Source organism: Gallinula chloropus, assembly GCF_964237585.1.
Source record: "Gallinula chloropus genome assembly, chromosome: 5".
NCBI lineage: Eukaryota > Metazoa > Chordata > Aves > Gruiformes > Rallidae > Gallinula > Gallinula chloropus.
In genome coordinates this window covers 19,855,280-19,868,069 of record NC_140090.1, presented here as the reverse complement: position 1 = coordinate 19,868,069, position 12,790 = coordinate 19,855,280, and the positions used below count along the sequence as shown (strand labels likewise).

Sequence of the window (12,790 nt, the reverse complement as noted above, 5' to 3'; positions counted from 1 at the left end):
CCCTGTCTATTTGCATGGCAGAAAAAAAAATCTCACAATGAATGCTGTAGTTTTAGGGAAAGGCTCTCTGAACAGATATGCGAAATAAGGATGGAGTTGGAAGTATAGAATTGGAGAGATGGGAAATAATTTTCTCCGCTAGTATCCTTTACTTCATATGAATGCATCTGCTGCCATCTTACCTCTCCTCCTACACAGCTAAATCCTTCCTGTTGAGGAAATGATTATTTTCATATTTTGCCAGTCTGATGAAAAAACCCAAACAATTACAAGCTGTCTGCTGAAAATGCAGACTATGTGATTTCATAGAAAAAAATTATGTATGAAAAAATAAACAAGGTAATGTAATTGAGAAATTCCCCTTTAATCTTCCACCTCAAAATACCCAGATGCTGCAATACATGTTTACAGTTTGGCCACAGGTCTTAAGTTTCCAGATAAATCGTGTGGTTCCTGTCTGGGTTGAGGATGCTGGTATTCTAGAGGTGGCCACACTAACCAGTGTAGGGGAGTGTGTCCTGTGGCACATTGCCATCCCCACTATGTTTTACTTGCATTGCAAACTCAAAAGCCCCTATCTAATAAATGGGCAAAACCTCTACTTATCTTAGACTACGTTCAGTCAAATCAGTGAATTAAAAATGCTACTATTTTCAAAACTATACACAAACTGATCTCTACTGATTTTGTAGAAAATTATTGCCTGAATATCTGCAGCTTTCTTTTAGTTCAATCACAGTAAGTAAAAGAAAATTTTTGTCAGGGGATTTAATCTGATCTTCTAGTGCTACTTGCCCATAAAGAGTAGCTCAACCGTATTAAATGCAGCTGATTAAAAAAAAACCTAATGGGAAGTGGAAAAGCAACTATAGTGAGCAAGTCAATTTAAAACCAAGTGTTATATAAGATGCTGCTATTAAAAACTAAATAAGATATGCTTAATTATGTTATGTTGTATGTAGTTGCTAAAATACTCTGAGAATAAAATCATTAGTCATGATAGTTTCACATGCAGATATTTTTATTCAGTCTTCCACTTCATCATTCTTTGAGCTTTTTCTGGTTTATTTTCTGTTTATAGATTTTGATTTGTATTGTTGGAATGTAACATTTATTTCTCTCTTTTTCTCTAGAGCACACAAATTCTAAGACTCCATCTTGCTACTAACAGGTTTTCTTTTGCTTTTTGAGGTTTTTTTCAGATTTCTGCATTCTCTTAGTTTCCATATTGTTTTATTTCTTGCTTTTTTTCAATCTCACTAGTTTTTTTTATTGAAACTTAATTAATGATTCCCCATTAATATTTAATGTAATATTTTAACTATCCATTCCATACTGTTTTAAATTTTTTAAAGTATTTTTATTTTTCTGTTCATAAACTAAGAGGATATTTTGTCTAATTTGTACACTAGGTGGTTGTAAATGCCCTTGTAGGAGCAATTCCATCTATCATGAATGTATTGCTGGTTTGTCTTATATTCTGGCTCATCTTCAGCATCATGGGAGTAAATCTGTTTGCTGGCAAATTCTATCACTGTGTCAACACCACAACTGGTGAGATGTTTGATGTCGGTGATGTCAACAATTATACTCAATGTGAGGAACTCATAAAAAACAATCAAACTGCTCGATGGAAAAATGTGAAAGTAAATTTCGATAATGTAGGAGCTGGATATCTTGCTCTGCTTCAAGTAGTAAGTAAATTTTTATATTTTCTTTTTGCACTTTTTAAATAATTCTGGGAAACATGGGCAAGTTAGGACTGTTAAGGAGTGAATAATTATTTCATTGCAATTATGTACAGCTTACATAACTCTATTGCATTTTTACCTGTAATGTTTCCATTAATGATACTAGAGTAACTTTACATTCAAAGGAAGAATACAGTATCATCATTATGGCAATAATGTGAAAGTAGCAAGTGAAAAAAGGTACAACAGTTTTTTAGTGGTGTAATACTCCAGGAATGCAGTCTTCCCATGGTGGACAAGGCTCAGAAGTCCCTCTAATTATTGAAAAGGTCTCTCCCCTCCTTAATGAGCTCTGTTACCTTGTAAGACAAGAGGGCAGACAGCTTCTTAAAAGAGGGCAGACATCCTAAGTGACTGACTGGACTAAAGTGAGCAACTACTGCCAATGCCTCCCACATATTCCTTTCTAGGTATCATTACACATCCACATCAACGTTCTTTCACAGTCAAAATCCATTAACTTAGGCACTTCTGGCACTGTAAAATACTTTTTCTCTTGGCAACAGCCTAGTCAAGGGAGAGTGGATTTTTCTTCATGTCTACAACCACGCAATGAAACAGTTTGTAAATTAGATGGTAAAAATAGACATATATCAATCTGGTGTCTCCAGTGAAGATATTTGTTAAATAGGGGCTTGATTTTCCAGACCTGGAAGCAGAGTTAGGGAAAAGAATCATAAACAATGCAAAATCTCAGATTAGGGTGCCCAGCCTTTCATGTAGCATGGAGCAAATTCTTTTGCTATCATCATAACCCTTCTGTATGAGATCTGAAATCCTGTGGAAGAAGGAGCTGCTTATGGCAACTGGGATAGTTACTGATAGACAGATCCTAATTGAGTATTATTGATGTTTGCAGATAAACAGTTCTTACTACTAAAATAAAATATACTTCATTAAGAAGTATATGAAACTACAAAGACATTAAACTGTGGGTGAAGTAGGAAAATGTAAAATACCTTTATCATGAAAAACACTCCTGATTTGTAAATACCATACTCTATTAATGCTTGTTAAAGCAGCACTATAATGTACTAAATAAATATGTTATTTACAGAATCACAGATTCTATATAGTATTATTCTTGTGAAGTATTTGATGTTACGGTATTGCACGGCATATTCATTCTATTAATTACTATTACTTACACAAAGTCTGTAAGTTTTATTTCCCCTTCAGGTCCTTGGCCTATGCAATGTGGTACAGAAATGTCTTTGTTCTAGGTACTGAGCATACGTTTTATTTATACCAGAGGAATAAAGACCTTAACTCTTTACAGGCTCTTTGGCTTAGAATGAAGCTTCTGATAGCTATTTGATCCAAACTACAAGCAAGAAAGCAAGCAATTATATTTAGTTGATTGAGATCTGTACAATCACTTGTCCAACTTGGCACACAGCTTCACAGTATGAAAAGATGTCTGAAATGCCATGGGATTCTTACTGCTCTAATATCCCCGGGTTATCTAAGAATGATACTCTTGTCCCTTCTACCTCAGAGCAAGTCAGTACACCTAGATAACCTTATTCCCAAATTAACTACCTGGCTTAAAATGTTTTACCTCTGAAGGCAATGTGACTCGCATGTGCTGAGTAGTAGTACTGAATGGTCATTCTAATTCTCTGACTCCTTGCTACCCTTGTACTAGAGACTAAAGTGAACCATCTTATTATAAATATTTGCTTCTGAAGATATACAAGGAAAACTTCTAGTCTCTTGAAGCTGTGTCTAAATGTCATCTGTGTCACCAACCCAGACAGTGTTAATTTTTAATTACTACATCACTACTGTGGACCTTTCATTCTTCTTCTCTCTCTTTATTTCTGTTTATTCTGATTTTTCATTACTTTCCTTTTCAAATATTCCCTTCTGCCCTTTTTTTTCCTGCAGTGATAAAGGGATCATTGAGCCTGTATTATGTCACCCCTTCAGCTGATTGTCTCCACCAAAATTCTCCCTCCACTCTCCTCCTGTATTTATTGCTCTTGTCAAACTCTAATCCTCGTACTGCTGTGCAAACTGCACCAAATGGCTGTCAATTGTCAACTGAGTCAAAAAGATCTATGAAGCTTGGCTCCAAGCATATCTTCTTAGTAAATCTGCATTGCAGTGCAAGATTCAGTAGGACATGAACACTCCCAGAGTGCAAGTTTTCTGCTGTGAAAACTAGTAGCCATAGCAAAGTGCCAAAGCTACTTCTGGCAAGCACAGATGCAAATATACTCTCTGGGATAGTTCCTCTCCTGAATCTCCTCAGGAGAGATGCTCTTTATTGTTGCAGAATGGCTTGAGAAGCAAGGCCATGAGCCTATGGAGCAGTTGTTCAAGCAGTCGCCTGTGTAGCTTAGTAAGATTAGGCCCCACGCCATCTTGTTGAGAACAGAAGGGTCAGCAATCGGTCAGCATATTCTTGTGTATCATGCAGCAAGGCCACCAGATGTGGGAGCAGGAGGTGTGATAAGAATTCAGTGTTCCTGGGACTGAAAGAGACATGATTCCCAAGCTGCAAGATGGGTGGAGTATGTAAATGTAACCTTTAGTTAAGAGCCAATTAGAATATGACAAATATAACACGTGGTAGGAATGTATAAAAGGAAGTGTGTGCTTGCAATAAAGTTGAAGTGCTTTATCAATCACATTGATTGGCAGCATTCTTCCCTCTTGTCACAGAACTTTATCTGTTCATTTTGTAGGCTTTTAGCTCTTTTTTTCTTTATTGTGAATAAGCTTGGAAACCCTGGCTAATGAACAGACACTCACAACTTCAACTAGCATGTCACATCAACCCTTTAGGTGTTCCTCAGAAAGTGAACATTACACATTCATGAAAATCACCTCCTTAGAGTAATGATGGCAGATCTTTTGTTCCCTTCATTCTACTTTGTCAAAGTCAAATCTCTCTAGGAACTCAGCCCAAAGTTTTATAAGAGTTAATCACAACTCTTCAACAATTCAGTTTTTGGTCTTCTGTAACTCTTATCCCTCAAGAACCAATGTACAATTCTATTGTGAACAGTCTATGTGTTTTAGTTATGTGGGACTAAAACTTCTAGAAATACAATGGCAGTTTAGCCATAGCAAAAACATTCAGATGCATGTTGGCATCTGTTCAGGAGTTGTATTGCTGAGTCTTTCAATTACTGCTCTAAACTTGATAAAATGGCTGTCAACATGAGTGATTCTAGTAGATTCTACCTGAATACCTCCAGCACTAAAGTGTATCTTAGTCTGCCACTCTTCATCTGCAAAGTAAACAACTGCAGCTCCAAACACTGTTACTGCTGAGACCTTCAGAGCCTGCGTTTTATCATCTTTGGATTAACTAAAATGTAATTTTTAAAAACCTATTTTAAGTATATTATTAGGCATGCGTTATTAAAAGTGGTTTATAAATTTCTGTATGATTATATTAGAAGTTAAGGTCCAAATCCTGTGACCTAGTTATTTTCCACTTTATGAATTTTTATAGGAAAGGTAAACAACTGTATTTTATTTCTAGGCTACTTTCAAAGGATGGATGGATATTATGTATGCTGCTGTTGATTCACGAGATGTAAGTGTACGACTCTGAAAGATGATCTACTGATTATATTCTGATATATATTCAGAATATAGAATTTAAACAGCCACATGTACAGTAATATTAAATGCTATAATCAGGAGCAATATATATTTTTTCTGGATAAATTTAGTCTAGAAAGGAAAGTGTATGTAACTTCATGATTCTTAGAATTTGTAGTGGGGAGAATTAATCTGCCTTCCTTCTGTTTAGCCAAACAAGTTAAACTAACTTAACTGGACTTTTCTTGGGAAAATCTACAAAACTAAACTATGTTCACATTGTACAAAGAAGTGCAACACAGATCCCTGAACCAATTCAATACAACATAGCTTATAGTCACATTAGTTATATTTGTCATGTCACAGGGATACTCATCTTCCAGAGTGATATATCCTGTTTCATTAAGTTCAGCATTTCTACATTCTCCATTATGCAGTAGAGGTGTGGGTGTTGATATGTGGAATCTAGAAAAATTGGGAAAATAACAAAATCCTTCTTAGAAATTTGCCGCAATTCAATGATTTTGTAAAACATATACCCACTAAAAATTTACTGAAAACACCTGCTCTTAGCTAGATGTAAGAGCACTCATGGAAGACAAAAATGTTCCAGGGAGATTTAGGTGATAGTAAAATTGATTGATTTTATTGCATAAAAATGTACTGAACACAATATAAAATTTTTAGGTTTATACTGTTAAAAGTTTAAGTCCTAATGACTGCTCTCAGTCTCAGGTTGCTTCTTCCTTCTATAAGAGCAACTTTTTGTATATGCACACACATAAACATACCTGTGTGCACATTTACTTTAAAATTCAATATGAGTAATCATTCTGTCAGCTTCCAGTTCTCCTAATATTGATTGGAATGGACATGTTGGGTCCTTTTAATAACTGAATGTAGTTTATAGCTTTTCTAGCTGAGTAGCATATACCTCTTCATAAGTTACAGACAATGTATTTTTACATCTAGTATTGTCATGGGTAATAAATTTTATAATATTTTGTAGGTAGAAGATCAACCTAAGTATGAGGACAACTTGTATATGTATCTTTATTTTGTCATCTTCATCATATTTGGATCATTCTTCACCTTGAACCTTTTCATTGGTGTCATTATAGACAACTTCAACCAACAAAAAAAGAAGATAAGTATTTTAAATGTTTCCATAGTGACATAAATTATCATCTCTAATAAATTAATGTTATTTGTGTAAAGCTAATAAAAGTCAAGTTGTTTTAAATTCTTGAATAAAAATTATGGTTTAACATATTATGTATTAAATCTGCAGATATGATTTTGACCTATGCATTTCAGCATTTTCACAAAGAAAGAGGTACAAATCACGAATCAGCTCATAATAATTTGCAAATTGTCTACAGATGAGCTCTATTTTTCTAACTTTTGTGAGAAATTACAAATATAATCTCTTATTTATTAGCAAATAATAATATTGACACTGACTTTGACATTGTGTTTCCACCTGAGTTACTTCAGACTGATAAATAAGCACAATTTACTTTATACTGAAATTCAATCAGTTGCACACCTGACTGGTAGCATTTGCACCTTTTAACAAAGGCTAATTTAAGTTAGTCAGTTTTTTGTCATTAAACCCCACAGATTAGACCCAAATGTTCTCCCTTGACACAGAGTTACCCCACTTTGAGACCTGGCTAGCTGTGATCCTAAAAGCCTGTCTAGAATTTAGAATATGTAAGACACTAGTGAGGCTCCTATGCACTAAACATATCCTAACCAGCAAGTTATTTCACAGCGTTGGTATAGCAAGAACCATAGCAAGCAGCAAAAAGTGAGCGTGAAGACACTGGAAAAACTAACCATCAGCCTAACAAGGCACCAGTAAGAGGCGTGTGTGTGTGTGTCTGTGTGTTAGGAATGCATATGATCATACACACTCTAAATACCTGGAAAAAATTGCTTTTGTTATAGAAATCAGACTTAATAATATAAAACAGAAACACATACTGCTATGTGTGGACATGATAGTAATTAGTTTTGTTATTATTTCTTTACTTTGGAGGTCAGGATATATTTATGACAGAAGAACAGAAGAAATATTACAATGCAATGAAAAAACTGGGATCCAAAAAGCCACAGAAACCTATACCAAGGCCAGTGGTAAGAGTGATTTGTTTTTAATAGCCCCAATATTAAATACGCATTTTGGAATATATTGCAGCCAGCAAGAGGTTATATGTCTGGAAAGAAAACATTTTTTCACATTTATTTTCTTGTAAAGGTAGAATTTTTCATCCTCCATCTTTTTCTAAGTCAGCAGAGTAGTTTATTTTACATTTAAAAACTTACTCTCTGAAACATGGACTATAGGATTTAGTAAGGTTAATTTGATAAATTAACTATTTATTGGTCCTTGTTACCCATGGAAAATTTTAATTTTCTGGGTTTTCTCCTCCCAGAGAATTTGTAGAAAATGGGGATGCACTGACCCTTGCTACTGAAGACAGAAGGGGACAGTGGTCACCTAATGTGAAAAAGAGATGCAGATAATCTTACAGAATAAAAATGTTCTAGGGTAACTAGGATAAATTTGTCTATAAGTAACTACTCTGATATTTAAAGAAGTCTACAATGTTGAGGAAAATTAAAATACTTGTTGCACCTTATGCAACAAGTAGTTAAAACCTGTCTTTCTAAGCTATTAAAAGCAGCTAAGAATAAAGATAAGGAAATTAGTTTGGCTGGTATTTTTTCTGGGTATCAAGTTACAGCATCTTTTTAAACCAAAAATATCAATGGTCAGTATTATTACTATTATTATCTCACTGTTTCTCTTCCCTTTCAGCCAATGGTTGTACACTTCTTGATGTGCTTTAATAAGATGAGACACAAACCAACATGAATTTGGTTTATGTTAACAGATGTATTGTCAATGGGTCTTGCTCTGCATTCCTGAATCTTGTAGGGAGTTGCCCTCACATTTGGCATTTGCAAAGACAGATATTTTCAAAGTATAAACTATATTCCATCTTTGGTTTTGCAGAACAAATTCCAAGGCATGGTCTTTGATTTTGTAACCAAACAAGTATTTGACATCAGCATCATGATACTCATCTGCCTTAACATGGTCACAATGATGGTAGAAACAGATGACCAGAGTAAAGAAATGGAAACAATTTTATCCCGGATTAACCTTGTGTTCATTATCCTCTTCACTGGAGAATGTGTCCTGAAATTGATTTCACTTCGTCATTACTACTTCACTATAGGCTGGAACATTTTTGATTTTGTGGTTGTGATTCTCTCCATAGTAGGTAAGAGCAATTCCTTTTCAAGAAAAAACTAGTGGAACAAAATGGGAATTCTTGTTTCAAGAACGTATGATACAGAATATGAAATTTTCCATTTCCTATATGACTTACAGATTCCTATCTTCATACTTTATAGCACGCAATATATTAAATGTTATGATTTTTATCTCTCCCATTATATTCATTGTCATCTTCCACATCAAAAGACAAAATGGAACTATTTGGCACATTAGAGTGTACAAATATAAAGAGGAACGTTTAGTGACATATGTGAACTAACCACATACTTGATTTCAGTACTAAAACTGAAAAGTATGTGAAGGGGGTGGGATTTTTAATTGCTTTTGCTAAGGTCTTAATGAATATTTAGATTTCAGTCAGCTAAAAACTAATGACTCTCCAAGGTACAAATCAATTGTGTGACCAAACTTAAGCCTTTAAGAGTGATACACCTGAGAGAGGCTATACAGATATAGTGTAGATCCTCAGTTTAAAAAAAACAAAACACTAATTTCCAGAAATTAAGCCAATATAGAACTTCATAAAGTACAGTAGTAATAGGTTCAATTTTGAAGAACCATTTATATCTAAGACAGAAGCTTCTCTTTCCAGGCTGCTTTTATAACTGAAACCACTAGCTACCTTGCTACAGGCAGTCTTCTTTCTTTCACCTACTTCCCATCTCCTAGAGAGCATTCCAACATAAGGAAGGGGCTTTCACTGTAGTAATAGCTTTCAATACTGTTTTGGAAACAGCAATAAACAAATCTTTCTATATGCAATGGATGATTAAATTTAAAATTATATTTTAAATATTCACTTTTTTTTTTTCTCTAGGTATGTTCTTAGCTGAGATGATTGAGAAATACTTTGTATCCCCCACACTGTTCAGAGTCATCCGACTTGCCAGAATCGGCCGAATCCTGCGTCTCATTAAAGGCGCGAAGGGGATCCGCACGCTGCTTTTTGCTTTGATGATGTCTCTTCCTGCCTTGTTCAACATTGGGCTGCTGCTGTTCCTGGTCATGTTCATCTATGCGATATTTGGCATGTCCAACTTTGCCTATGTTAAGAGGGAAGTTGGGATTGATGACATGTTCAACTTTGAAACCTTTGGCAACAGCATGATCTGCCTATTTCAGATCACCACTTCTGCTGGCTGGGATGGTTTGCTGGCCCCGATTCTTAACAGTGGGGAGCCAGACTGTGATCCTCATAAAGATCATCCGGGGAGCTCAGTGAAAGGTGACTGTGGCAACCCTTCCGTTGGGATTTTCTTCTTTGTCAGCTACATTATCATATCGTTTCTGGTAGTGGTGAACATGTACATTGCTGTGATTTTGGAGAACTTCAGTGTTGCTACTGAAGAAAGCGCTGAACCCTTGAGCGAGGATGACTTTGAGATGTTCTATGAGGTCTGGGAGAAGTTTGACCCAGATGCAACACAATTCATAGAATACAGTAAACTGTCTGATTTTGCAGCTTCATTAGATCCCCCTCTTCTTATAGCAAAACCAAACAAAGTCCAGCTGATTGCAATGGATCTGCCCATGGTAAGCGGTGACAGAATTCACTGCCTTGACATCTTGTTTGCTTTCACAAAGCGCGTTTTGGGGGAAAGTGGGGAGATGGATGCCCTCAGAATACAGATGGAAGATCGGTTTATGGCAGCCAATCCTTCGAAAGTCTCTTATGAACCAATTACAACCACATTAAAACGAAAGCAGGAGGAGGTATCTGCTGTCATTATTCAACGGGCTTACAGGTGTTACATTTTAAAGCAAAAAGTTAAAAAGGTGTCTAGTATTTATAACAGAAATAAAAACAAAGAAGGAGATGGACCAGTTATAAAAGAGATAATTATTGATAAACTAAATGGGAACTCCACTCCAGAAAAAACAGATGAGAGCTCCTCTACAACTTCTCCACCTTCTTATGACAGTGTAACAAAGCCAGACAAAGAAAAATATGAAAAAGATAAAGCAGAAAAGAACTGCAAAGGTAAAGATGTCAGGGAAAGTAAAAAATAAAGATCTAAGAAATCTGCTTGTGGGACAACTTGTTTACAGTCGTTGAGAATGAAGCATCCACTGGACTCCTGCAGGAGGTTTATGCCAAACTGACAGTTTTTACACATATATACGTATGTGTGTGTGTGTGTGCGCGTGCGTGTGTGCATATATATACATTATATACATACTTAAGGTCAGTGCCTATAACAAAACAGTGAACCTTCATCATCAAAATGCAACTCTGTGAATCAGGGTTACAAACTTGACAAGCGGTTACTGTTTTCACTACAGCTGACACTGCTAAGAAGGGAGGAAAATGTGGCTCCGCAGAGACCATGGAGCATGAAATGAGTGCAAAGCGATACTTTTTTGTTTCACATACTGCAAAACACGTAGAACACTAATTCTCTTCACTGTTTGTAATGCAACTGCTACATTTGTCATATTTTTACAAAATCAGTATTAGTGTATTTATCATTTTTTAATTCACAAGTTGTTTACTATTATATGTGACTATTTTTGTAATAGGTTTTATGTTGGGGAAAGAGGTATGAGGACCATGTGTTCTACTCCCAGATTCTCTATAATGTACAGAAAGAAATGATTTGCATAGGCATGCTGCCCTTGTCAATCATGTGTAAATAAAAATATGACATTGCACAAAGCTAAAGTTTTTAAGAACTTCCATGTTTCAGGGTTGCTCTTAAATTTGAGGCGTTCTTACTATTTGTATGGCTGCATCCAGATTATGTGCATCCAGATAAATGTGCCTGGAAAATCTCCTCTAATTTATAGGAATCTGCAATGACTTATTTTTATGCAAATCATTAAACATGCACAAGTTCTTGTTTTTGTTAAAACATTGACAGCTTAAAAACTATTGTGCAGTTTTGGCACTGGAAAAATAGCTTCACCAAAAATACCTAGAAGTTATTTTGCTTTTTTTTTTTTTTTTAAACAGCTCTTTTTTTTCCCTAAACTGTCCTTTGGTTACTGTCTTCTCTCATTATAGCCAACATCCAATGAATCAATAAATGCCCTTTACCATGTAAATATTAACAGTATACTGTCGTGCGTATTTGAGCATAGAATTAAATGGCTTTGCATCAGATAAGTACCACAGTATGGGCAATTTGCCAGTGTTCAAAAGGACATAGTGTATTCTGTGTCATTATAGATAGTTTGGAGAGTATCACTGCTGCATGTCAATGCTTTTGCTGCTGTATCTTGTTCCTTCCACTGTCCAGAGTCTCCACTATAGGAAGCCACATGTCAGTGGTAAAGTGAATCAAATTGTCCAACCAGACCTCATTCTTTCAAATCATCAAGCAATAGTTTTCAGCTGTTTATAAGCTTTTTTAGTTTTACATTTTAAATTTGAAGTGGTTACTATATGGTGTAGAATCAGACTGTACAGGCCATACTGCAAACTGTTTAACCTGTTGAAAATGTGGTTAGCATATATAAATAATGTAAAGAAATACCATTGGGCAACAGCTTTGTATATAAGAAAAACGTCTTCACGTTTAGATCACTGTTTCTTATATTTCTTTCCTCATTCACTTGACTTACTTTCTAACCACAGTAATTTCAAACTGGCATCATCACACTTTAAAAAAAAAAGTAAGTATTTGTAGACTATCTTGTTTTAATATTATATTTGCATATATTTCAATGTGAAGTAAATTGTGTAAATCTGGAACTCAGCTTGTTTCCAAATAGATACTTCTGGTAACAGGACATAGCAAGGAAATACTAGGGGAATGTGTGAATATCTAGCACTGTTTGAATCAGAAGTTCCAAGATAGTCTCATTGTTCATGAAATCCTTGCTATCTTGCAGTGTCTGTTTACATAGCCTATTCTTATTCTTTCTGAATCACGCTGCACTAGACTTGTACAAATAGGATCCACGGTATTTCCCAAGAACAAAACAGCACATTTGTATAATCAAGGACATCGGGACATTTTGTGTTTCATATACAAGCTGACATTAAATGTGGAATCTTTCTTTCACAAATGCTTTTGACTTGTAATGTGTTGGTGAAATGCATGCAGGAAATTGTTATTATCATAAACAACGTACACACTATTACAAATGAGCCAAAAATAAAGATTTCATTTTTTATTGGTTTTTTTTTTTTGGTCTCTATCTTTCTGCTGCTTGAAGCAAG

At 35.2% G+C, this 12,790-nt stretch overlaps 1 protein-coding gene across 16 annotated transcripts in view; it reads left to right on the top strand.

Moving 5' to 3' along the window:
* The window catches only part of LOC311192037 (sodium channel protein type 2 subunit alpha), a gene marked incomplete at both ends in the record, with an annotated part of 59,231 nt that extends 48,596 nt beyond the window's left edge, over positions 1-10,635 (top strand). For 14 of the 16 annotated variants that reach the window (XM_084264425.1, XM_084264435.1, XM_084264430.1 and 11 more), the window contains 6 exons: positions 1,413-1,694; positions 5,251-5,304; positions 6,322-6,463; positions 7,330-7,454; positions 8,338-8,608; positions 9,443-10,635. In XM_084264425.1, the coding sequence (XP_084120551.1) occupies positions 1,413-1,694; positions 5,251-5,304; positions 6,322-6,463; positions 7,330-7,454; positions 8,338-8,608; positions 9,443-10,635 (2,067 nt within the window). Of the gene's footprint in view, positions 1-1,412; positions 1,695-5,250; positions 5,309-6,321; positions 6,464-7,329; positions 7,455-8,337; positions 8,609-9,442 lie in introns of all 16 variants that reach the window. The other 2 variants (XM_084264437.1, XM_084264434.1) reach the window with 1 other exon arrangement.
* Positions 10,636-12,790: the final 2,155 nt, after the last annotated feature.